At 43.9% G+C, this 24,470-nt stretch overlaps 2 protein-coding genes and 2 non-coding genes across 12 annotated transcripts in view; all 4 read right to left on the bottom strand.

The window, feature by feature from the left end:
- Positions 1 to 9,717, bottom strand: part of LOC108244635 (P2Y purinoceptor 3) — a 14,817-nt gene extending 5,100 nt beyond the window's left edge. The window contains exon 1 of one of the 2 annotated variants that reach the window (XM_017431000.3): positions 9,468 to 9,717. The gene's annotated coding sequence lies outside the window, so the exon portion shown is untranslated. Of the gene's footprint in view, positions 1 to 837; positions 3,461 to 9,467 lie in introns of those variants that run through there. The other variant, XM_037980756.1, reaches the window with a different exon arrangement.
- On the bottom strand, positions 1,290 to 1,362 carry trnaa-agc. The gene has a single exon. It is a non-coding gene; the product is annotated as a tRNA-Ala (tRNA).
- trnaa-agc lies at positions 1,997 to 2,069 on the bottom strand. Its single transcript has one exon. It is a non-coding gene; the product is annotated as a tRNA-Ala (tRNA).
- Positions 9,718 to 11,443: 1,726 nt separating the features above from the next.
- Positions 11,444 to 24,470, bottom strand: part of fam168a (family with sequence similarity 168 member A) — a 31,785-nt gene continuing 18,758 nt past the window's right edge. For all 8 annotated transcript variants that reach the window (XM_017431026.2, XM_037980775.1, XM_017431022.2 and 5 more), the window contains 5 exons: positions 22,399 to 22,479; positions 18,569 to 18,714; positions 17,289 to 17,475; positions 17,049 to 17,175; positions 11,444 to 16,884 (listed from right to left, as the gene is read on the bottom strand). In XM_017431026.2, coding sequence (XP_017286515.1) covers positions 17,063 to 17,175; positions 17,289 to 17,475; positions 18,569 to 18,714; positions 22,399 to 22,479 — 527 coding nt within the window. In that variant the 3' untranslated portion in view covers positions 11,444 to 16,884; positions 17,049 to 17,062. The remainder of the gene's footprint in view (positions 16,885 to 17,048; positions 17,176 to 17,288; positions 17,476 to 18,568; positions 18,715 to 22,398; positions 22,480 to 24,470) is intronic.

The raw sequence follows: 24,470 nt of genomic DNA on the forward strand, positions 1-24,470 counted from the left end.
CCTGTTTCACAACTTTCAGTTCTTTCAGTCTTGTGTGTGTGTGTTTCAAGCCACTCCCTTTGAGTGGGTGCATGAGCAGTGAGGTGTGAGTTCATCATTTCTTGGCAGAAAGGAGAAAAATGTGCGAGCACGTCATAAAACTTCTCACTGCTCTCCAACCAACGAGCAAAGGAAGGAAAGATTTAAAGGTGTGTTTAAAGCAGCTGGCGTCATTTTTCAGGGATTATGTTGAAAGCAATTAGATTGTTTGTTTTTTGTTATTGTAAGAGACTAAATGTCTTTGTCTTGTGAAATCAGTAAGCTTAAAAAAAAACAGCTAAAGTGATGTCTAAATGATTCAGTAAATCCCACTGAAGTCTGCCCGATGAAGTGGCTCAGTTTGGGCTCGCCGCTGCCACCTAGTGGCTGCTAGTGATAAACCTGATTTGCTGAAAAGGGAAAAACTGTTTTTTGTCTAAGTTTGTCTCCGTGACAACCTGTCTCGTGTTAATTCAACAACTAACTCCATCGGCTCTTATCTGGGAAGTTTATTATTATCCATAATATCCGCAAAAAAAAATAAAAAGTAGTTAAGAAATAATATTGAAGCAAAATGCTATCAAACAATATCTTGTCGAGTATCAAACAAGATTTCCAAAAAAAAACAACAACTGAAAACTCACAACTTGTGGATCCTATCTTTCTTCGCTGAGAAGCGACTGGTGAAGAAAAAGTAGCAACGTTTCAGAGGTTTGCTCAGTGAAACGGGTTCTGGTTTCCAGCTTTACGTTGATCAGATTGAGCAGTGTGGTGGAGGTTATTACTGAAGTATTAAATCTGAAGGGTGCTGCTCATTACCTTGTCATTTCCTAATTCAATTTCCTGCGGAAACCTCTCGTTGCTAAACCTGCACGCAGGGGAGGTCTTCCAGAAAGCTAACGCGACCTGTTCTTCGGCAGCAGCCCCCCCCCCGGCTGTGTTCAAATTAAGTCGTGGACGGGAGGGAAACCGATCCCTGAGCTGACACCACAGCGAGGGGCTGCATCCAACGGAGCGAGCTGCTGCGGTTACATTGAAACAGGGCGGGGGTTGGGGGACGTCGTAGGTCAAAGGCTGCTTCTAAAACATGTGGCTCTGTTTCCAGTTTGAACAGGGCTGCTCGGACCTGCACACACACACCGATATGTGTCTGTGTGTGAGCCCGACGTCTGAATGAAAGGTTTACTGCAATGTTTCTGCTTCCAGGGACAAAAACAATCTTGACTGGGGCTTCCTTACGTGCTGCAGGGCTCCGGAGTCAAAAGGTCTCCTGGAGAATGCGGGCATCGATCCCGCTACCTCTCGCATGCTAAGCGAGCGCTCTACCATTTGAGCTAATTCCCCTCTCTGCTGCATGCTAGGGAAAAGCGCTGTCTCATATGTGGCGCTGTGACCCATCCCCCACCCCGGTCTCTCTGCAGCACTGGCTGTCTTTTGTAGTTTTTGAGAATTGGAAAGTGTCTCTACACGTTACGTACGCAACCCTGGCTTTGTTTCAAGGCGGTTTCAGGCCGCCGTATTCACACCACCTAAAGTTTTAAAGAGGAGGGAAAACATTTCAGGTGCAATTAGTCATTTTTCAGCTCGCAGGGTCGATTTCTCCACTTCACGCTGACCTCTACGTCTGATTAAGTGGCCCCGGTTTGTGAGCTGCTTAAATATCACTGTACAAGTACTAACATAGTACACGCTCCAGTACACGTAACATTCAAAGTACCACGAGTACACAAATCGAACAAGTAGAGGAGAAGTAGAAGTAACTGCAGCTTTGCTCTGACACAGTTTTGGCTGCTTGTTCCTCCATCTTTGAAGCTACAAAATGAAAACAACCTTGGGAACGGCGGCATCAGGCGAGATTCCTGAGAGGAGTGTTGTGCTAGAGTCAGACCCCCAGCCTGTAGGACTGCGTTTAGGCTCTGATGTCACCCTGTCCATGCTGGGGTGTGATCTGGTCTTCTGACATAGACAAAAGGTCTCCTGGAGAATGCGGGCATTGATCCCGCTACCTCTCGCATGCTAAGCGAGCGCTCTACCATTTGAGCTAATTCCCCTCTCTGCTGCATGCTGGGGAAAAGCACCGACTCATATGAGGTGCTTTGACCCCCCCACCCCAGTCTCTCTGACTCTCCCTACACTCTGCACCCAGGACTGACTGATAGCTCAACAAATGCAGCAGGTTAAAGACCAAACATGGCCGAGTAGTTCTGACTCATGAGCAGCTGGGGTTTGTTGAAGTCAGGACTTTTCTGTTCTGGTTACAGGAAGGTAAGATGTGCCGATAAGATCTGCTGCAACGAGAACGATCAGCGCTGCAGAAACTCCCAACAGGACGGGCAGAAGCTGTGATTCAGCCCACCTTCCATCGAACTCAGATCCACGGGACATGTTCAGTCCTGCGGCAAGTGCTTCACCTGAAACAGGACGGGTAAGGCCTGTACGGCACCGGGCCGCAGATGTCACCCACGAACCGTGGGCGGCGTTTCTGGTCGACGTTCAGAAACACTAGTGTACGTTGCCAGCAATCAGCACACCCAGGGTTTCAAACCGCCCCACACCTCTCGCAGGCCTGCACCTGACCTTGACGGTCCTCCTAGCAGGCGGTGGGGTCCACGTGGAGGTGTCGGCCTGGCCAAGGCCTGTGTATCGAAGCCCGACCGCCAGGCACCCACCGACGAGCTCCCGAGGCTTAGAGTAAAACTTTAATCACCCTTTCTGGACGTCCTGAGACGATCCCCACAGCTCCTCCTGGTGGTGGCTGAAGGACATAGCAACATACGCTCAAAAAACTTGGAATAAAAAAAACATCAATCTATGATGGAACTGTTTTCGTCCACGTAGAAAACTGGGGAAACAAAAGCCAAAACCACATTTGTTGTTTCTGTTCATGTACACGCTAGCGTTAGCATTAGCTGCTGCAAAAAGCTCAAGAAACAAGCGTTTATGAGCCCTTGCTTCAAAAGTGAAGCACAGACTCATGTTTGCGTCAGTCGGGCAGGCAATTCATGTTCGAAACTTGATTCTGGCAAATCTAATTACACAAGTGATGGAAGAATAACCTCCCTGTGACTGAATGAGGAGAACTAAGCAGAATGTGTGTTTGCTAACAGCTTCCTGTGAACCTGCAGAGTCATATCAATAACAGCTACCGGTAAAATCTGACAAATAATAATCATGTTCGGTCATTATTTGGCGGACAATAAGCCAAAGGTAACCACAAATGAAGAAATGTTTCAAAACACTGTGGAATATAATTTCAAAATGTAAAAAAAAAACAGCTTTGGATTCGATGGAGTCATTTCAAAGCACACATTTCTCCACAGCAATAAAAACCTTCCTCGTCATCCTTGCCCGACATGTGGTACGCCTAATGTTTCACCACGGACGTAAGCGAAGGGATCATCTTCCCGTTTTATGATGAGCTGATGAGCCTGGGGGTTTTTTTTTTTTTTTTTTGTAGTTTTTGGAAATTGGAAAGTGTCTCTACACGTTTCGCTCGCGACATCTGTTGCAACCCTGGCTTTGTTTCAAGGCGGTTTCAGGCCGCCGTATTCACACCGTCTGAAGTTTTAAAGAGCAGGAAAAACATTTCAGGTGTAATTAGTCATTTTTCAGCTCGCAGGGTCGATTTCTCCACTTCACGCTGACCTCTACGTCTGATTAAGTGGGCCCGGTTTGTGAGCTGCTTAAATATCACCGTACAAGTACTAACATAGTACACGCTCCAGTACACGTAACATTCAAAGTACCACGAGTACACAAATCGAACAAGTAGAGGAGAAGTAGAAGAACGATCAGCGCTGCAGAAACTCCCAACAGGACGGGCAGAAGCTGTGATTCAGCCCACCTTCCATCGAACTCAGATCCACGGGACATGTTCAGTCCTGCAGCAAGTGCTTTACCTGAAACAGGACGGGTAAGGCCTGTACGGCACCGGGCCGCAGATGTCACCCACGAACCATGGACGGCATTTCTGAGCCATGTTCTGAAACGCCTCCGAGTGCTGGTTCTCGGCTTGCTCCTGTGAGGAGCCACAAAGCCACGCTCCTGTGTGGCAGGGATTATGTTTCAAAAGGGTCAAAAAAATTAGCTACAATAAATTGAGCTGTAAATAAATGTTTAATATAAATGTAAATGCTTCTAAAACAGCATTTCTATGAACCGCTTTTTAAATATTTGAGGTTGGAGCTGTTTTAAGTTGGCAGAAATCCATTTTTGCTTATTTCTTCGGTCGGCTACGTGAACTCAGCGGCTGCTTTAGGGAGCAGGCTGGACCCCCCCCTCCCCCTGCCTTCAGGACTGCATTAATTCTCCGTGTCAAAGATTTAGAAAGATGTAGGAACCATTCCTCAGAGACTCTGGTCTCTATTGTTGCACAGCATTGTTGCACAGCAGCTGCGGATTCATCAGCAGCCCGTCCATGATGTGGAACTCCTGTTCCACCACATTCCAAAGGTGCTGGATTGGACCAGGAAATGTTTGTCAGTCTCTTAATGTCGAATTTATTGAGCCTGTGCTCACCTCTCTGTTAGCTCGGTTTCCTGTTCTTAGCTGACAGGAGAGGCTCCCAGTGTGTTCTTCTGCTGCTGTAGGTTGGACGTGTTGTGCTCAGAGATATTCTGCAGATCTTTGTTTGGAATAAGTGGTTATTTGAGCTGCTGTTGCCTTTCTATCGTCTTGAACCCGTCTGTCTTTTCTCCTCTGACCTCTGACATTAACAAAGCTCTTTCTTTTTTCCACCCAAATGCCGCTCACTGGATATTTTCTCCTTTTTGGATCATTCTCTTTAAACCCTAGAGATGTTTGTGTGTAATACTCAGAAATACACAGACCAGCCCGTCTGGCACCAACAACCCCGTCACATTCAAAGTCCCTCAGATCCCCTTTCTTCAGCGTTCTGATGGTGTTCAATCTTCAGATCGTCTTCACCACATCTACCGTATTTTCCGCACTATAGGGCGCACTGGATTACAAGACGCACTGTCAGTGAATGGTCCATGTTCGAACTTGTGTCATATATGAGGCGCACCGGACTATAAGGCGAATTAGGCGAAACAAACAGCCCCGTCTTTTTGGAGAATACTGCATTCATGTAAGCGCCAAATATAAACGCCTCCATCGCTTGCTCAGGTCCACGGAGCCCTGCGGGACTACAACTGAGCCTTAATGACGCAATCGGCACAGCTTTGTAGTTCACCAAAGTCGGACTAAAGCATTACGACTTCTTACATATATAAGGCGCTCTGGATTATAAAGCGCGCTGTTGTTTTTTGGAGAAAACTGAAGGCTTTTAGGTGCGCCTTATAGTCCGGAAAATAAGGTACATGGATAAAGATATTTAATATCAAACAGCTGCCAGCACAACTGCAATACTAGATCTTAAATACCATGTAGTCAAACGAGCAAACAGACACAATAACCTGATTCCTCCGTCAGTTTTAGCCTCTCTCAGTCTCTCTGACCGCCCTCAGACAGTCTCCACGCAGTCAGGATCTTATCTAAAAGTCCAGGAAACTGGCAGAAACATGCTCCTGTGTAATGACGCCGCGCTCAGGGACGATGTTAATTTCCCCGAGCAGACCGAGTAAATGAACAGAGAAAGGAAAGCGAACAGTTCATCCGGGCAAACAGGACGTCGTTCGGCTCTGATGACCTTCCTGTCACTGGCCTCTGCCGACCTTGGCCGCCCTTATCAAACACTTTTGCGCGCTGACGTGCTGTACTCTCCCTCTCTCCTCCATGATGCGCCTGTAGCTAATCTGAACAAAACAAAACAAACAAACAAAACAAAACACGTCGACACGGAAGAAAAAGAATCCTGCGCGTCACGCCCGAGAGGGTGGACGCGCAATAAACAGCGAGAAGAAGTTTGGCGTTCTTCGCTGCTATCGCCCGAGCGTCCAATCTGAACAGGAAGCACATACGCTGATAACATCGTGAGCTCGTAGGGGGGTGGGGGGCCATAACAGCAGACATATCAACCCAATCAGCCGCTCTGTAAATAGCCACAAGGGTGACGATGAGGAGGCCTGAGGTTCCAGCAGGAGCACGCTGCTCGCCGCAGGAGACAACGACAGAGCTGCTGTTTGACCCAGGAGAGACATCTGCCAGCACCTCACACACACACGCACACACACACACACTGGAGGAAATCCTCCTTCCCTCGCTCGGATGAGACGTCCGGTTGTTAAGGAAGCACAGACGTCTGCACAGGCGGAGCCGAATCGTTGTGCTTTTAGAGTTAAAGGCGTGGATCCAACTTGAGTCACCTTTTCGGCGTTACACAGACTAAAAACGTGTCGACGCTTGCCGCCAACGCCGCAGGAACTCGGAAGGAGGATTTCAGAAGGCACACGGAGGCCGACGAGGGCAACATTTTTACGTCGGAGGTCCCGTGAAGGCGACTCGGCGTCAAAGGACGTCGCCTCGCTCGCGGAGAAGGCGGAGACGACGGGGAGGATTGTTGACACGAGGAGGCTGCCGCTGAAAGCATCATGGCTGCCGGACGGACGCTGCGGCGCTCACTCCTGACAGAAGGTCAGCCAGGCTCACTCTTCCCCCGAGCCCTCATTCCATCCCGGCACGTCACCGCCTTCAGCTGACGACGAGACGGTGGAGGCACTGCGAACATATGGGCTGCCGTGTAAACGCAACGACCCCCGTATTTATAGGCACAGGAACATTATTCCCACTTCAATAAGCACTCCAGCTCAACAGAAGTAATTAATTACAGCTGCATTTAGCCCTCCAGTTCAGTTTTGGATGCTTTTGTCTCGATCTGGAGCAAACAAACTCTTTTTATTTGACAAATATCAAAAGGCTGTGCTGTCCGTGTGACGCGAGCCCCCCTCAGCTGCTGATTTCGGCCCCCGGAAATCAAAAACGACACCGTTCTCCAGGCGCTGGTGACTCACGCCCTTCAAATCAAAAAAAAAAAAAAAAATTACATGAGAAACTAATCTCTCGATTAGCATTTCCGCCAATTAAAAAAAAACACTGTCATTGTTCTGTGGAAGTTATTAACTTGAACACTAAAAACTGATCAAACAAGAACGAGCTGAGGACGAGGAATGAGCAGAAGCAGAGGAACAAGGAAAACCTGCAGGATGGTGGCCCTCGAGGAGCAGGATTGGAGACCACTGAGGATGACTCTCAGTTACCGGTGCACCAGATTTCAGCTCAACGTCTGCCAAAATGTATGAATTACAGCCATTTTTCTTTTGACTGGCTGCGGTGGCCATCTTGACTCCAAAGCTAAACGAGCTACTCCCTGAGAGACCCATTGAAATCTGTCAGGTGGTTTGTGGGATTCTTTGCAAACCCTAACAGATAAACACACACAGGTGAAGAGAACAGATTAACGGGGTGTTCACACCAGCCCTGTTTAGTCCGCTTTAATCCAACTCTTGTTCGGTTTGCCTAGAAAGTCCGGTTCATTTGGGGAGGTGTGAACGCACCATCGAACTCTGACGCGGACCAAAAAAAAGTGAACTCTGGTCCACCTAAAAACCTCGGTCTCGGTTCGGTTGAAGTGAACTCTGGTGCGGTTCGAATGCATATGTGAACGCAAGAGGACCAAAGACCGCTCCAAAAGCAGGAAGTGGACTACAGTGCAGGGCCTTCTGGGTAAATATGACCAAAACAAATGAGCGTTTCTACCACTAGCAGGAGAAATGGCTCGTGGTCAGACGTGGAGTGAAGAAATCCTAAAACCGCTCAAATTTGACGCCTTCTGCGCTCAGTGTCTTCTTCAGAGGTTTTTGTGTCGTTTCCTTCAGTAGTTCTTGGTGTGGCACCGCCACAGGCGAGGTGGGGGCGTGGGGGCTGCCACCATGACAGAGCAAACTTGACACATTTCCCGCTTTCTCGCCTGGTCCAGACTCCTGTTTTCAGTCTCTGATGTGTAAGAGTTGCTGGAGATGCAAAAACAACAAAAAAAAACCCCTCAAGGTGACTTTTTAGCTCTGCGATAAGACACAAACCAACAACACGAGGGTGTTCTGTGAGTGCCTGAGCCGCTGAAGATAAGTTGGCCGCGAAGGCTGCAGAGATTCACAACAACGCTAACTGATCCGCCTTATTTCCTTTCAAAGATCAGCGAAACGCCGCGGACGCCTGCTCTCCCAGCGATGTGAAACCGGCAGTAATGTTATTGATTGAAAGGAATCCATGTCGCCCGCCACCTATCGTGCCAGACTTTCGGATCATCCTCTGTTGAGAAACGACGACGTTCGAGCGGTTTTGGACAAACACAAAATATAACGGTCTGGTCACAAGACGTGGCACGTGTTCGGGATGACTCTCAGCTACTACCACGCCAAGCTTTAGCTCAACACCTGTCAAATTAACTGAATTACAGCCCTTTTCGTGTTGGCTAATATCGATTGGCTGTGGCAGCCATCTTGATTTGGACTGACTCTGTAATTTAATCAGTTGTAGATGGACATCCAGTGATTACCTTCTGGGAATTTCACTGAAATCTGTCCAGTGGTTTGTGAGATATTTTGCTAACAGACAGACAGAGTCGACTCCAGACAGTTAATGCTAAAGTTTTCAGGAAAGATCTTGTGCAGTGAGTAAGCACTTGAAGTATGCTTTGGGGATGACTCTCAGCTACTACCACACCAAATCTTAGTGCAACATCTCTAATACTGGCTGATTTATAGCCAGTTTTGTGTTCCCCAAGGTTGATTAGCTGTGGCGGCCATCTTGAGTCAGGTTGGCTCCAGAGGTCAATCAGTTGCAGACGTGCAACCAGCGGTCACTTTCTCAGAGTTTCACTAAAATCTGTCCAGTGGCCGGCCGAATATTTTGCTAACAGACAGCAAATAGTTAAAGGCAGAATGCAGGCAAACAGCTGGCGGAGTCTTGTCAGCGCTCAGAGCATGTGCTGGAGGCCAGTCTCAGCTACTACCACCCCACATCTCACATGGACACCTGTCAAACTGACTCATTTACAGCCGTACCTGCGGCTCTGAAAGTCAGCAGGCTGTGGCGGCCATCTTGGATCGACTTGGCTCGAAAAGTTAATCAGCCGTAGAGGAACACTCAATTACTTCTCCCCGAAAGTTTCATTAAAATCTGTCCACTGGGTCATGAAATATTTTGCTAACAGACAAACAACAACTTGCTAACACCCACTCTGAGGGCGCATAATGAGTTCTGGTCATCAAAAGAAAATATAAAACTTCATACTTTAATTAAAAAAAAACAGGAAAAATGAACTCAAATGTGTTGTTTTGGCATTAGTTCGTGTGTAATAAAGCAAAGGGCAGCTCTTACTGGTTTATAACCTTCCGCGGATCACCTAGCAACACTTCTCAGCGCGTGAGCAGGATTATCGGGTTTAGGAAAGTCTAACTTGAGTTAATCCGCCTTTTAGCGAACTAAAAAAATGTCACCAAACCGCGAAGTTGATAAGAAACGAACTCATAAACAAACACACAACTCACAGGTAGTCGCTTCGGCCATGAGTTAAGACTCCAATTCTTCTTCTACGGAGTTAAAAAGTGCTACTTCTTCTTCTCCTTCTTCCCGGACTCGCTGCGAGGTTTATGACTCTTTGAAGAAACCGCTTATTTATCCCGAACCGACCTGCTGAAGAGCAACTCCTCCTCCTCCTGAAGTCAGACTCCTTCAGCGCGCGACGAGGCAAGTGAGACGCGCATGCGCTGTAAGCGTCATGAAGTCTGATAAGAGCGCTTTTATGAGGTTTTAATTGTTTAATGAGTCAGCATTCACACCGTTGTTTATCCAGTTACACTTTATTCCGCCTTTTCTTTATTTTTTTTTCATTTTTTTAACCACCTCAACATGCTTTCACGTGTCACTGCAAATCAAACACAAAATAAATAAATAAAAACAAAAGTCTGACAGAAAATAAACAAAGCCAACAAACAAATCAAGAATAAAGCTTTTGATTTGCAAGCTCAACAATTTATACAACTTTTAAGTTTTGTTGCTCCTGGAATGATTTATTTTGGTTTTGTTTGCTTTATTAAGACTTCCAGCTACTGTATTAAGATGGCCATAAAGTGCAAACCCTTTGTAAAGATGCTACAGCTTTAATTTAAGGGTTGTTTTCTCAGCAAGCCTCCTCGTGCACGTTTACCCAGGACTAACGGGCTTGCAGCAGAAAGGTGGAATATTTATACAACCCGGGTCTGGTTTTTCCAGATCATCCATGGGCGTCATTTATTTAAAGCTGCTGAAACAACAAGTGTGTTTCCTCCAGATGACAGCCCCAATCAGGCGTTTCTAATATGACTCTAAACAATTCGGGGGGGAAGGCCCAGCTAAAGAAGCCGTGGCTCTGGAAGCATCGAGTTAACTGGAGGCCGACTAGTGGATGCGCTGTAAGGCACACCTCAAAATCTGCTTTGTTGTCGAACATCGAGGGGAAACAAAAAAAATCAAAAGAAATCAGTCAAGATATCAGGAAGAGAAGTGTGGTTCATCCATGGGATCAGGGAAGAGACAGGTTCTGCGCTCCTGAGACGAACTGGCTCCCCCCCCCCCCCCGCCGGAACAAAAGCAGACAACCTTGTGAAGCTGGACAGAGAAAGGAGCCATGACTCCCAAAGCTACAATAACGAAACCACATATTAGTCTTAAAATCATCACAGGGACAAAGACGTTTATTTTTGGAAACATGTCCTGTGGACTGATGAATCTAAAATTTGCTATTTGACCATCATGACCATTGTTACATTTGGAGAAAAAAAAAAAAAAAGCTGAAAGCCTGAGAACACCATCCCAACTGTGAAGCATGGGGGCGGCAGCAACATGCCGTGGGGGGGTGCTTTGCTGCACTTCACAGAATAGATGGCCTCCTGAGGACAGAGCGTAATGTGGAAATATTGAAGCAACATCAAACCGTGGACACATGGATAGTGACCCTGCAGCCGGATTGAAGTGACTCGAGGACAACGAGGTCAGTGTTTGGGAGCGGCCATCACCGAGGCCAGACCCGAATCCCACACAAACATTCCTGCAAACCGGACTCAGGTCCACCACTTCTGTCGGGAGGAACGGGACAAAAATCCAGCAAACTGCGGAGAGGCTTGTGGAAGGAAACCGAAAACCTTTGACCCGAGTCATACGGTTTAAAGGCAACACGACCAAATACTGGAAAATGATGCAAACTTGTGACTTTGAGGAAAGCAAGATGTTAAAATAAAAATCAAAATAATAAATTGTTTGGGCATTTAGCAAACAGAAATAATTTTGGGGAATCTTGACCAAAAACAGGAACGGTTTAGTTTCCGTTCAGTTGTTTTCCTTCTGACTGAAAGAGAAATAAACGTTTTTTTTCCCGTGTATGTAAACATTTGGTTTTACCTCTATATGGACGCACATCGTGGAAGCTCGAGTCACGACTGAGACGACATTTAAATCATAAAAACAAACAAACCCAACACTCCCAAAAGGCCATCTTCCTTTTATAGGAAAATTTTAATAGTTATTCAATGTTCTACATTTTACAGTAAATATACAATTACAAACTTGGCTTAGTTATAGTACTAAGATCACTAACTGATCTTTAAAAATAATAATAAAAAAAAAGAATAAAGAAAAAAACTTTAACAACAAAAATACATTAAAAAAAAACAACTTAAAAATTCAAATAAAAACAGATTTACACTTCATATCACAAGCCTGACGCAGGTCCGTCACTCGGGACCGAATAGCTAACAAACGATTCACTTTTCTCAACGCTGAACAGACGTTGGGCTTCAGTTTCGAACACAACCGTACGGTAACAGGGATACCATAGCATGTGCAAACTGGGTACCAAACGGGAAAGGAAGAAAAAAAAGAAAAGAAGATTTCCAAAGATGGGGTGAAGGGGGGAGGGGGGGTTGTTCCTAATACTCGATCCCGACCGGGATGAGAGTACGTGTTGTTTGGAAGACGAGGAATTGTGTTTTTTTTGTAAGTTTTTTTTCCCACTTTTTGCATCACATTTAGTGTCAAATCAAAACTAGGACAGACCTCTGACGAGTTCAAATTAATAATAATAATAATAACAAACAAGAAAAACCAAAGCTGCAGCAGAACATCAAAGACATTTAAGAGCCTACTAATCGTTGTGATAGTAGTGTTTCGTAGTTTTTACTGAGAAACTGAAAAGGCAAAAAAAAAAAAAAGGTGTGATAAATGTTTCTGGTCATGTTTTCACTGTTTTCAAAGTGGAAAAAGGGTTCAGGATTAAGTGACTCTGGAATAAACAAAATCTGATGAATAGTAACCATCTTTCAGATCATTTTTTTTTGTTTTTTCTTCAGGTTTGGACACATCCAGAGGACGGAGCGGTGTGCGAAGAGCTGAAAGAACCATGATTAAGACGAACTTCGCACACCGACCCTCCCTGAACGCGCCCGGCGCTTTTCTTAAACTTAAGTGCAAATTGAAATAAAGAGGCGAGGAATGGAGTTAAAACCCTCCTGAATAATAAAAACAACTTGTTGTCTGTGAACTGCCTCTCTGCTGAGCCTTGATTTTCAAACCGGATCACAGTTTAAGAGCGTTGGTCCGCAGCCCAGGAAACGACAAATAAGACCTCGAAAAATGACAAATTATTACTTTAAAAACGCCTCGGATCGCCACCCAAATCTTTTCAAATCCTGTGTTATAAATGGCTCAGAGCCTTAAACGGGAGATGCCGCTTCTAGACTTGGTCACTAGTGACATCTAGTGTTTAAAATGGGTCAGTGAGCTATTTCCAAAAAATAAAATATAAAATAAAAGAAGTCATAAAATGCTGTTGATTGCCACCAATTATTACCACACGTTTAAATGCTTATAATACTTAATGACTGCTGTTCAGATGGACCGGTGAGGGTGGAGAAGGTCAGACTCATAGCACAAAAAACAATAATCTGAGAGAAAAGCAATTAAAAAATTTTTTAAAAATAAAACAGGACCGAAGAAGTGTGAGGACACTTCATTTTGCATCCCAGAATGTGATCAGACTAAATGTCTGGAGGTGCAAAATGGGCACCAGGTCGGGGGGGAAAAAAAAAACAAAAACAGGCATCGATACAGTCAGATTCAACAACGGGGAGAAAGAAGACGGCAACAGGAAAACACAGATTTCACAACAAGCAAGACGGAACAAGCTCACCAGTTATTTAGGAGGAGGAACTAATAGTTTTTACTAAACGACGACTGGTAAAAATATGGCACAGAAAATGAAAGGAGAAACAAAACAAAACAAAAAAATAAAATAAAATAAAGAGGAAAGGGGGTGGGATGGTGGGATGGAGGCTGGGAGTTTCCCCACCAAGACGGGAACAGAAACAGACCGGAGGGGGTAAAAAAAAAAAAAAAAAAAAAAAGTCTGCTTCGGCTTCCTCTCCTCTACTTCCCCTCAGCGTCTGTAAATCCCGAAATCCAGGCGTCCGATCTGGGACACCAATTCCTTAATTCCTAACATTATTTACAGACTCTGAGCTCCTCCCCTCGCAGTGACAGATATGTAGAGGACAGAGGTGCAACAGGAGGTTCAAAAACAAAAAATAAACCAAGAATATTAAAAAGCACAAACAGTAGCTGCCACATTGATGCAACCATGCTTAGCTAGAAATACATTACTGTACCACTTGTTTAAATATACTGCATGTATTATTATTTTTTTTGTTGTTTTTTGTTTTTTAAAACCTAGAAATCCAATGCTATAGTGAAAGACACCTGAATATTTATGCATACCAAATTACTGTATGTTCAATTGACCAAAAGGGAGAAAAAAAAAGGAACCGAACTGTTTTTAACCAGAAATACTGACAAAAAAAAAAAAAAAAAGTAGCGGTCGGTTAAATAATAATCCTAATGGAAAGTAACGCCACTGTTGTCGCGAGAAAAATCCATTTTTACGGTCAATTTAAAGCGGTAATTTTCTAATGTACAGAATCCTGAAACGGCTGGAAAGTTTCATGCCAATAACCTTCGCTTGCTATCATATAAAATACATTATTTTATCTACTAGGGCTGAAATACACGTGGTTTTCCTCCGACAGCGGCATTATGCGATATCTGCTTGAATTAACCTACTAGTGTACAAACATCTGGACTAAGAATACCTCAAACACTCGACCTTATTGGTTTATTTTTTAATCATATAAATTGCTTCTTCCTCCACTTTGCACTACAAAGCCTAAGTACCTGTTACTTAGCATTAAATTATAGTAGTATAGTCAAGTTTTATTTGTTTTTTTCTCCTCTTTCTTTATCTTATATTGTGCAATATCCTCTCACAATGTTAACCAATACCCCAAACGTCTGATGTCTTTAAGGTCTTAGCAGTAGCTGTAAGAATTATTGAAGGAAGGCTCCGCGACACGGCCTCGACTCCGTTATCTGATCTTACAACAATAAGCGGTTTGTTTTATTGTTTTTAAAAAAAAGAAAAAGACTCAAAATGCGGATAGAATATTCACTGTACGCTAAGAGCTGGAGGCGTTCCCTCCTTTTTTATTGCAATAATCAAACCACTTCTTCCACATACCCGCAAAGTAAATGCTGTTTTTGTTGTTTTTTGTCTTTTTCTCTGTTTTTTACAGATTACACAGGTCTGATGTGAGTCTTGGTGTGACGCCTGAAAAAAATAAGACGCCTCGGGCCTCGCCTAAAGGGATGGTTCGGATCTTTTGAAGTGAGGGTTGGAACGGCTGGGAACAAATAATGCTTTGCTCGTTGTCTTTGAACGACCTTGGTCTGCAGGAGCTGTTTGATTCTTACTGGACTGATGAGCTAAAGGCTAGTCTGAGCAAACCGAAGACCAGAGTGGACTGCCGCCGTCTTAAAACGGCTCCAAATCTAGAAAAAAAAAAAGTTTTAAAGCAGTTCTCGCAATTTTCATAAACCTTTATGTTGACGCCAGTTTTGGTTATTCTGGCAGAAATGTTACAACAGTCCGCCTGAAGTGCTACAGCTGACTGCTGCTGCTATGTGAGCTTACAAATAACCACAGATTTCGATGTAAATAATAAAAGCAATCCAAACTTAACAGCGATGTAGTCCACTTTGGTCTTCAGATTAGCCGTTAGCTCACCGGTCTGGTAAATAATTACTTCTCTAAAGGGAGGTCGTTCAAAGAGCTTTACCTACAACAGGTAAGATACTATATGTTCCACAAAATCCCACTTCGAAAGCGCTGAAGTATCCCTTTAAATACCCACCGCCAATCCACCGTACGACGCCCAAATCCACTCTACGGGAGGACCAATAATTCGGCTAATTTGGCTCGCCGGATGATCCCCGACGCAACGAAGCACGCCTCGACCTCAAACGGCAGCTCCTGTGCTCCGTCGCTTCCGCCCCGAGAGGTGTACTTTCTGACACACGCCCACAGTTTGTATGTAGTGTTATTGTTAAAGTAGCATAAACCAGATATATTTAACAGAACAGCTGAGTGCACATTTATTTAATTGGTTCTTTATGACCTGAAGTCTCGTGTTATTAGTCCTCGCCCGAGTAAAGGAAGGAGGGGATCACACAACCGCCAGCTATTGTAAATAACAATAAAAGCAAAGCACGACACGAAATCAGCCGTCTGTGTGGCTCCTCGCTGAAGTCTTGTACCTTAAAAATAAAACGACTGAGTGTGTCATGTCCTCCTCCCTTCCTGGCCCTCCTCTCTCCTACAGAATCCCTTTAAAAACGCCTCTGCTGGCTGTGTTCACCCCTCACACACACACACACACACAGAAATCCACGGTTGTGTTTGCTCTTTTACAACTGGAGGTTGTGTACAGTAAGTGCCACTAAGTGAACGTGTGTTTTCCTGTAAGTCACAGGAGCTCCTGTGTGTGTGTGTGTGTGTCAAAGTGTGAACGACCCCTCATGCTGTGACTCTGTGGTTTTGTTTTGTTTTTTTTTCCTCCCCCGCCCCATGTTTTAAACTCACCATATCCACATTAAAATAAAAAATAAAATAAAAAAAGCTCTCTAGCTAAGATTTCAACAGTATCACGACATACCAGGCTGCATAGTATGTAGCTTGAAGTGTTTGAATCCTTTTTTCTTGAGCGTGTACTTGGTACAACGGTAACGCGGACAGAGTAAGACGCGCAGCGCGACGCGTCGTGCTCGGCCAGTGCTCACAGCACCGACTGACGCTTCACGCGGAGAGGCGACAAAAAGAGACGACGGACTGTCGGACACGAAGCTACGCGTTGGAAGACGACTGAGGTCGAACGGAAAGCGGAGCAAACCAGGCAGAAAAGGATGAGGACGAACGAAGGAAAGGAAAAAAAAAAAACTGGTGCAATATCAGGAAACTATTAAGAAACTTTACAAACGAAGAGCCCAGTGATGTTAAAACCCTGTGCTGACATCTAGTTGTTAGAAAATTTGGCAGCATTAGTCAATAGTCGTCGTAGTGACCGATGGAAACGATGATGATGATGAAGAGTTAAGTGCCCGATATTTTTTTGTTTTTTTTTTTCCAGCCAGCTGATCATCATCATCCGCAGCAGCAGGCGGGACCACACACACACCGACAACACAGAAACAGGAGCGACCGACACCTGCGATTGGTCGAGAGTCCTTCTGGAGTTCCAATGACAGACGTGGCAACACAAAACAAAAAAAAAGAAGAAGAATCAAACTAAACAATCATACAAAATAAAAAAAAGGTAATGACTGGTTGGCAAATAGACAGAGAAATTAAAATCAAAGAAAAAAAAAAACAAAGCAGCTTTTGTAAAAAAAAAAACAAAAAACATTAGAGAATGTTGCTTAATAATAATAGTAAAGTGGCTGTTGCACTTTAGTTTTGTTCTTGCAGACAGGTGCCGAGTTCCCTTGGTTACCGGTGGGAGCTCGTGTAACATTTGAGCAGGTTGCATACGATGGTGGACTCCAGATCTGAAAGAAGAGCAAACACGGGGAACGGGTTTAAAAACGCCTCCGAGCGGAGGGGAGTGAGGGGGGGCGAGGAACGTGAGGCTTCACAGCGACAACAGAGGAGCGGAAAGAGGGAGGAACAGACGGATGGGAGAAGACGAAGGCGTTTTCCAGGTCACACTCACATGATGGGCGGGCTCTACCAGTGAGGTGGTACGTAGCTGTAACCAGGCGTCCCCTGGGGCCTGTAGGTTGGCACAGTAACTGGGTGTGCTCCGATCGGGGGGTGCTGGGGTGTCGTCAGCAGGGTCCCTATGCAACAACAGCAACGGGAGGCCAGTTATGGTTACGTTGAGCCACGTAACAAGACTCGATGTTTCGTCAGATCCGAAACGCACGAAACGTGGGCTAAATGTCGGTCGTACCTGCGCTCATGGCCATGGTTGTCCCGGCTACCATCCCCATGGTAGGCATGCCGTTGTTGCGAGGTGCGGGGACGGGGACCGGGGTGGGGTAGAGGGCCGTGGAGGGGATGCTGTTGGGCTGCACCACGGTGGTGTGATGGATCACATGAGGCTGAGCTGCGTAGACTGGCTGGGTGTAATACGCTCCCTGCCAGGAGAGAAAAAAAACAAAAACACACGGGAAAGGGCGTCGTTTATTTACACGTTTTCCAGGGTTTTCTAGACTTTGTTCTTCCCATTTCTCCGGCAGTTTTGCACCAAATTTTTGATGTCCAAGAACACCCATTTTCTGCACACGCACGGCGTGAACTGTTCGCAAACGACACAGCACTTCTGTAACTAGGTCAGATTTATAGAGGCCGAGGTAACGGCTGACGTGGTGGGAGCTGAGACTCACGTTAGGTGGCACGATGCCAGACGTCATCACGCAGATTTTTAAGGTTCAACCAAAACAGCTGGAACGCCATCATTTTCCAAGAGAAGATGCTCTTAGCTTTAAAAGGCAGCAGGGGTTCCTTCGAGGAATACTCAGCTTTTCTGTTCTTAATGTAAAAAAAAAGCTTAATATCTTTCAAAAACACTTTTTATCTTTCACTAAACGGGAGAAGAAATTAAGTCTTGGGACAAACTTTAGTTTCTTTTTTATTTACACATATCCAGACTTGGAAAACATACTATGAACCCTGTATTTATTTATTTTAAAAGCCTCAGGGGGAAGGATGTTTTTTTAAATCGACAAACTGCACAACACTTTGAAGACGTGCATTTTGTCACTGAACCACGACAGAACAAAATGTGCGTCTTTTGTCTGCACCTACAAACTGGAAGGAGTTGGATTTACTAAGAAGGAATGAAATCGAGCTTTAGGGAATTGCTTTGAGCCTGTCTGCCCATCACACATCTGAGCTTAAATACATGAAGAACCATAACAGACTCATTTCTTTAATCTTATGAGACAAGCCTGTTTTCATTGCTGCCATCCACAGACTCATGCTAAAAAAAAAAAGAGAGACATTCTACAAATCAGACGCCATCTGAAAGGAGACAAAAACAAATGGACGCTCCATTTCCCTGCTAACAAGAATTTTAGAAAACTGGAAGACTTCTTCTGCTCAAAGTGTTGCACAGATTGTGGACCATTTGGTGTCACTTTGTTCAAACTGCTTCGGTAAATTGTTTACAGCGAGGAGGGAGGAACGAGAACTTTGTGTCCCCTTTCAGCTCGTTTTGGACCGTCTTACCTGTGCGTAAATGTTCTGCTGAGGGTAGGCACTGCGGATGGGGTACATAGCTGTGGGGTAGGGGGTGGGGGTGGGGGTGTAGGGAGGAGGTGCTCCATTTGACTGAGTGGGGGGCACTTTGTACGGGGTTCCTGCTGGGGTATATCCTAAAAATAACAACAAGAAAAGAGAAAGCAAACAAGATTCTTTTAGTTACATTTCAGTCGAACAACTAAGTTTGTCTTTTGGGCAAAAAAACAAACAAAAACAGGACAAAAAATGTAGGCTAATTTGAGGAGTTGTTTGTTGAATAATCCACTACACAACCGTTTGATTTGTATACGCTTCTCCTCAGCTGAAAGGCATTTGTTTGCTGCGGGGCAGGAAGGAGCATCCTCCTGACGCGCTGCGTCTTCAAACGACGCTGATAAGAGCAATAAAGATGAAGTGAAACAGCCGAGCTTCAGGTGAGCCTCTGAACGGAACTGCAGCGTCAGGCGATCGCTATCTGTCGGATGTCACTGCGCGTGGGTCCTTTCTTCCAATCAAAGGGAGTCAAGTGACTTCCTGTTACCGAGAATGCTCTGACCATCCGTCCATCGTGCCTGAAATAAGAGTTCTGAGCTACCAGTCTTTATAAAAAAAAGCAAAAACTATAATCCTGCTCTTACTGTATAAAGTAAAGTAAAGTCAATTAAACACATACTGTAGTCCTACTCTGTATTTTTATTGATTGCATTTCCTGTAAAGTCCACCAGATGGGGACTGGGGCTCCGTTTAAAGGGGATTTCAATTTCAAAAACAAAGCCCAGCATATTTAGGTAAAAAAGCAAAAACAAGTCTCCTTCAGCAGGTTTAATTCAGGAGCTTTGATCGCAGCTTTCTTGTACTGTAGAGAGAACAGAGAAAGGAGCTGTGTAAGCAGCTTCAACGGATCTTAATTAATCACAGATTAAAGTAAAGGCTGGAGAATCACAGCGGGGGGTAAATATACCATTTCACACAGAATCCACGTCGAGCTGAGAGCGCATCGCTGTTGGGAAGCGGGCGGCTGGAGGACAGTGATGGCATCCCCCCCCACCCCCTGCTCAAACGGCAACAGCTTTCATGCTTTTTTTTTTATTTTGTCTCTCTTGGGGTGCAGTACCTCTGAGCATCCACCTGGAGGAGCCTGAAGGTCAAACGTGCTACAAGCTAGCTTGCTGCCGAGCTTATGAAAGCCTTTCTCTCCCACAAGGACAAGGGGGAACAAAGAGATGCTGGGAGCTGCTCCGTGGCGAAAAGTCTGCCTGCGCTCGTATGTTTGAGCATGCGTGCGCGCGCGCGCACACACACACACACGCTTCCACAGCCGCTCTTCCCTTTCAGCACGCATGCAGGGGGCATTAAAAGGAACAATGGTGGTGACAATTGCACAAAAGCCCCGCTGATAGAGAACAGTTTGTCAGTGGTCTTGGAGAATAACGACCAAATCACGTTTCTAATCAGACCACAACTGGGCTCGTCTGGAGATTCATTTTTGTTTTTTTTTTCTCCCCCGTCTCGAATAAAAGAAACAGTCGTTTTAATGTCACAATATATTAAGCCCTGTGAAAAGCACAGGGAGGGGGTGGAGAGAGAGAGAAACTTGCAATCAAACAACAACACGGGGCTGAACAAAGAGGTTCAGGTTTCTGGTGGAACAAAGCAGGGCAAGCTTCGCCTCGGTGCATCTGAGATTTTGTTAGTTTTAAAAGAGAAAAAAACGAAACTCGGGGTGAGGATGAGAAGACGCAGCGTCAGGAGAGGCGTAGATAAAAATCTAAAACCCCTCCTTGCTTTTGTAGCATAAACCAAACTCCGGAGAACAGGAAGCAGCCGGAGCAGCCTCACTTTCCTCTGCTATTGACATTTAATCTCGACGCATTTATCAACTCTTTGATAGACTTTATGTTTAATATTTATGATATTTTATTTAAAAAAATAATGAAACTTACATCATGTCTCCAGGCTGAAATAATCAAATCTTTTTGCACAGTAGATTCAGCGCTGATAATCCAAGTAATAGTTACTCAATATTCAGCGAGGATCTTTTATTTTAATGTTACATTATTCATTGCCTTTCAAACGAATCAGAGAAACTGGCATTCGCACTGTGACGGACATTATTATTTTTATTTTTTCCCCTCATAGCAGCATCATATAATGTGATAAAAAAGTCCATCTGTACCCCCATCTGCTTTGGGGAGCAGACAGTGAACCCCGGCAGAAATGTATCTGCTGCCGTGCAGCCGCTGACAGCTGCTCCTGGCTACCTTCCCACTCTTCCTCCTCCTCCTCCTCCTCCCCCCATTAATGCCTCCAGGCTGAGAGCAGCGTTTACTCCACATTGCCTCGGAGCGGTAGGCTACCTTCTAACTGCGCCGCGGCTGTAATGATGCTTTGATTTTAAACGGCGATGTTTGATTTACTACAAACGGGAAACCACACGTGGGCCCCGGCGCTTATTAAATATGTAGGGAAACTATATTTGCTTTAAGGTTAAGTATGCATTACAGATGGAGAAACTCGATGCATCGCGTGATACGGACCGACTGCAGTAATGGATCCTTCTTGGTAACATATTAAAATTTGAACATGGATTTTAATCAAACAAAATCAGATCTTGGGCCAGTCTTTACCTAAACAAACTACATTTTATCTGTTTTACAATAATTCTACAGCATAGTTGTGTTCTAGCTATTAAAGGTTTTTTGGATTCTGACCATTTTAACAACGTTCTGCTTTCAGTTTCTGATTATTTCCATCATCCACAGATACAAGTTATTAACTTTGGGCCAAAAGTTAACATTGATAATTAGGTTTTGCTTTTCCACGGACTGAAATCCGACTTCTAAAGTGTTCCCAGAAAAATTAGGAAAAGCAGATTTTAAGCAGATGTATTGATTGGTCAAGACAGAGCTTATTAAGCCAATTAAAGGCAGGCACATCTGTGAGCAACAAAATGCTGTTACACTGCTGTTTAAGGCACAAGATGTTTTTTTTTTAAAAAAAGCAACACCAACGAAGCATAAAGAAAGCATCAATCATAATCAGAAAGTTATGATAAGGTTTGAAAGAACAATGTTGTATTTACTAAGAAAACTGGCAGTTTTTAACTTTATATATTTAGTTTATTACACAAGAAATGTTGCTTTTAGGAAGAAAATATTATTTTGCTTAGAAGCGTCTTCAATAAATTGGAGATCTGAGCCCAAGGGTAAATGACTAAACCACAGGCAATAATATCCCTCACCCATTCCACCTTAAGTCAAATTAAATGTGTATGACTATTAAATGTGTATGGTCCAAAAACAAACAAATCAGCTTCATAAATCGATCATCAGTTGCCTTGATTTCCTTAGATTAGCACTGGCCATTAAAAAATAAACAAACAAAAACCCCTCATAAATAGTCCACTACATCTGTATTTTATTTTATTTTTTTTAAACAGCATGTTTTTGTCATAATTAAGTTTGAACAAAAATGCATTTGCATTTCCAGCTATTTGGTCAATAAATTGTGACGCTCAGTTCATAATGCAGATTTTCCCAGAGTGAACATGGAAACATGAATCTGAATCTTTAGTTATGATCTAACCTGTTTGAATTTTATACATTTCTAACCATATCGGTTCAGCTAAGTGTAAATAAATTTAAAAAACATCTCTATAACGTAACAGCAACGGAAAAAAGGAGGATTTCTCAATGAAACCACTCGTGACCAAACTAAAATGGAGCCTTTTCAGTCCGCTGGTTCAAAAGGATTATTTTCAGCTTTCCTTTCCTTTTTAAAGACAGGGGGTGTGTGTGTCAGTGTGAGTGAGAGCTCACCTGGTGGATACCCAGGACTGCCTGTTTGGTAGAGGTTGGGAGTGTAGGTGGGAGCTGTGGCAGGATAAGCTCCTGGGTAGCCTGTAGGAGACGAACAGGTGAGCGGGAAAACGTTGGAAACGATAACAAACAGAGGAAATACCAACACATGTACACGCACACACACGAGGCAGTCTTCGGTTTGAAGCAGGATGTGCGCAGATGGCGCTCATTAGAGAAAGAAAAAAAAATGTCTGCAGCAATAACACAGTCGGTGAATGTGTCTTACATTCACCGATTTGGCAGACGAGACACACCTGCCAATTTGCTGTGGGAGGAGATAAATTCAGAAACATTAGGATGCATAAAGACGCGCGCGAGGGGGTTGATATACACACACACACTCTCTCTCCTCTGCGTCATAAACATACGTCAGGGAAAACAAAGATGTTTTGACCTGAGGAAAAGCTCTCCTTGGTTTAATGTGGAGTTTCAACACGCATACAAAGAAATGAGGAAAAAATGATGCAGACTTGAGGAAATAAAAAGCTTCTCACTGTTTATTATTGATTCCCAGTCTTACAGGTGAACTGTTCACTGGCTTTTTGCTTTTTCTATGTGTAGTTTTACTTACTGCACACCAAATCACAGCCAGATTTAACAGGTTCCTTCCAAATCTGTACGAAACACTGCAGTTCTATGAAATGTCTTCAAGAATTACAGTTAGAGAAATCACATATCTTCTATTTTGTTTTTAATACCCATCTTATGTTAAAGATCTCATTGTCCCAGATTTTCCTAACAGAGAACTTGGCTCTCAGGCTGCAGGTTTACTTGTGGTTCCTACAGTTTCTGTCATCAGGCTCCTCTCTTATGGAACCACCCTCCAGTTTCTGTTTGCGTCCACTTTTAAGACAAGGGTTTAAAACTTTCTTTGGTGATGACTCCTATAGTTAGGGTCGGCTCGAGTTAGTGATGCTGCTATAGGCTGAGGCTGCTGGAGGACAAACGGAGCACATCTACGTCTTTCTGTGTCGTTTGTTTCCACCGTCAGCGAACATCTCTTCTTAAATGCTTTAGAAGAGTTGTCCTAACGACATCTTCGTGAGATTTGATCGGGATGTGGGATTGAAGAGAAGATTCAACACCATCTTCTGGTTTCCTTAAACAGACGACTTTTACTCATTTGTATTTTGAAACGAACTGAATCTGATTGAACTGGACTGAACTGATCGTGTGAATTTAGATTTGTTTCGGACCTCCTGGATTGCATCAAATTTATGATTTTTTGTATATTGTCCTGAGATTTTGTGTAGTCCCCTGATGTGAATCTGTGCTTTATGAATAAACTATTTTAGTTTGTTTATAAAACATTCTGTCGGAGGCCATGATGATTCAACATGGGTATAAAATGTTGATCAGTCACAATTTGGAGAGCATTCTGGACATTCCAGGAGTAATTTTATTGCACTTTTAGTCCCCAATTAGCACAAAGATTCAGTCTAATTTAACAATCTCCTGCACAGTTTTCAATACAATAAAGTTCTTGAAGTTGTTAAATGTGGCAACGCAACTGGTTTGCTAAGAGACCATTAATTTAGATTATTAGTGAGTTTCTAAATAAATGAAAGCATTTTAGATCGTGTGCTGTAGACTTTTTGTCCAGATCTCCCTCTGAAGGTGAGATTTTGATCTCATTGGGGTTTTAAATCTGGTTAAATCAAGGAAATAAAAATGACATGAGCATTTAATCATGAACTCTGCATATATAAACAAGCAAACAAATAAAGACAAACACTGTCCGGGGTAATTTTTTAAGTGTGTTGGAAAAGCTAAAGAATATTCTGTCATAAAACTAAAAAGTTTAAAACCGTTTTTTTAACTCATAAGCAAAAATGTGGCATTTTATTACAAATTCAGAGTCTTTAAGAAAAAACTAAAATATTGCCACGATCAGGGGTGGAAATTAGCACCCGCCACCCGCCAAATGCGGGTAAATATTTGAAGTGGCGGGTGAATTTGATCAACACACACGCCACTGTGGCGGGTTGGCAATTTGAACAGAAAATGTGTTATTTGTCCTCTTGACATAT

This window comes from Kryptolebias marmoratus, linkage group LG2 (genome assembly GCF_001649575.2).
Source record: "Kryptolebias marmoratus isolate JLee-2015 linkage group LG2, ASM164957v2, whole genome shotgun sequence".
Taxonomy (NCBI): Eukaryota; Metazoa; Chordata; class Actinopteri; order Cyprinodontiformes; family Rivulidae; genus Kryptolebias; species Kryptolebias marmoratus.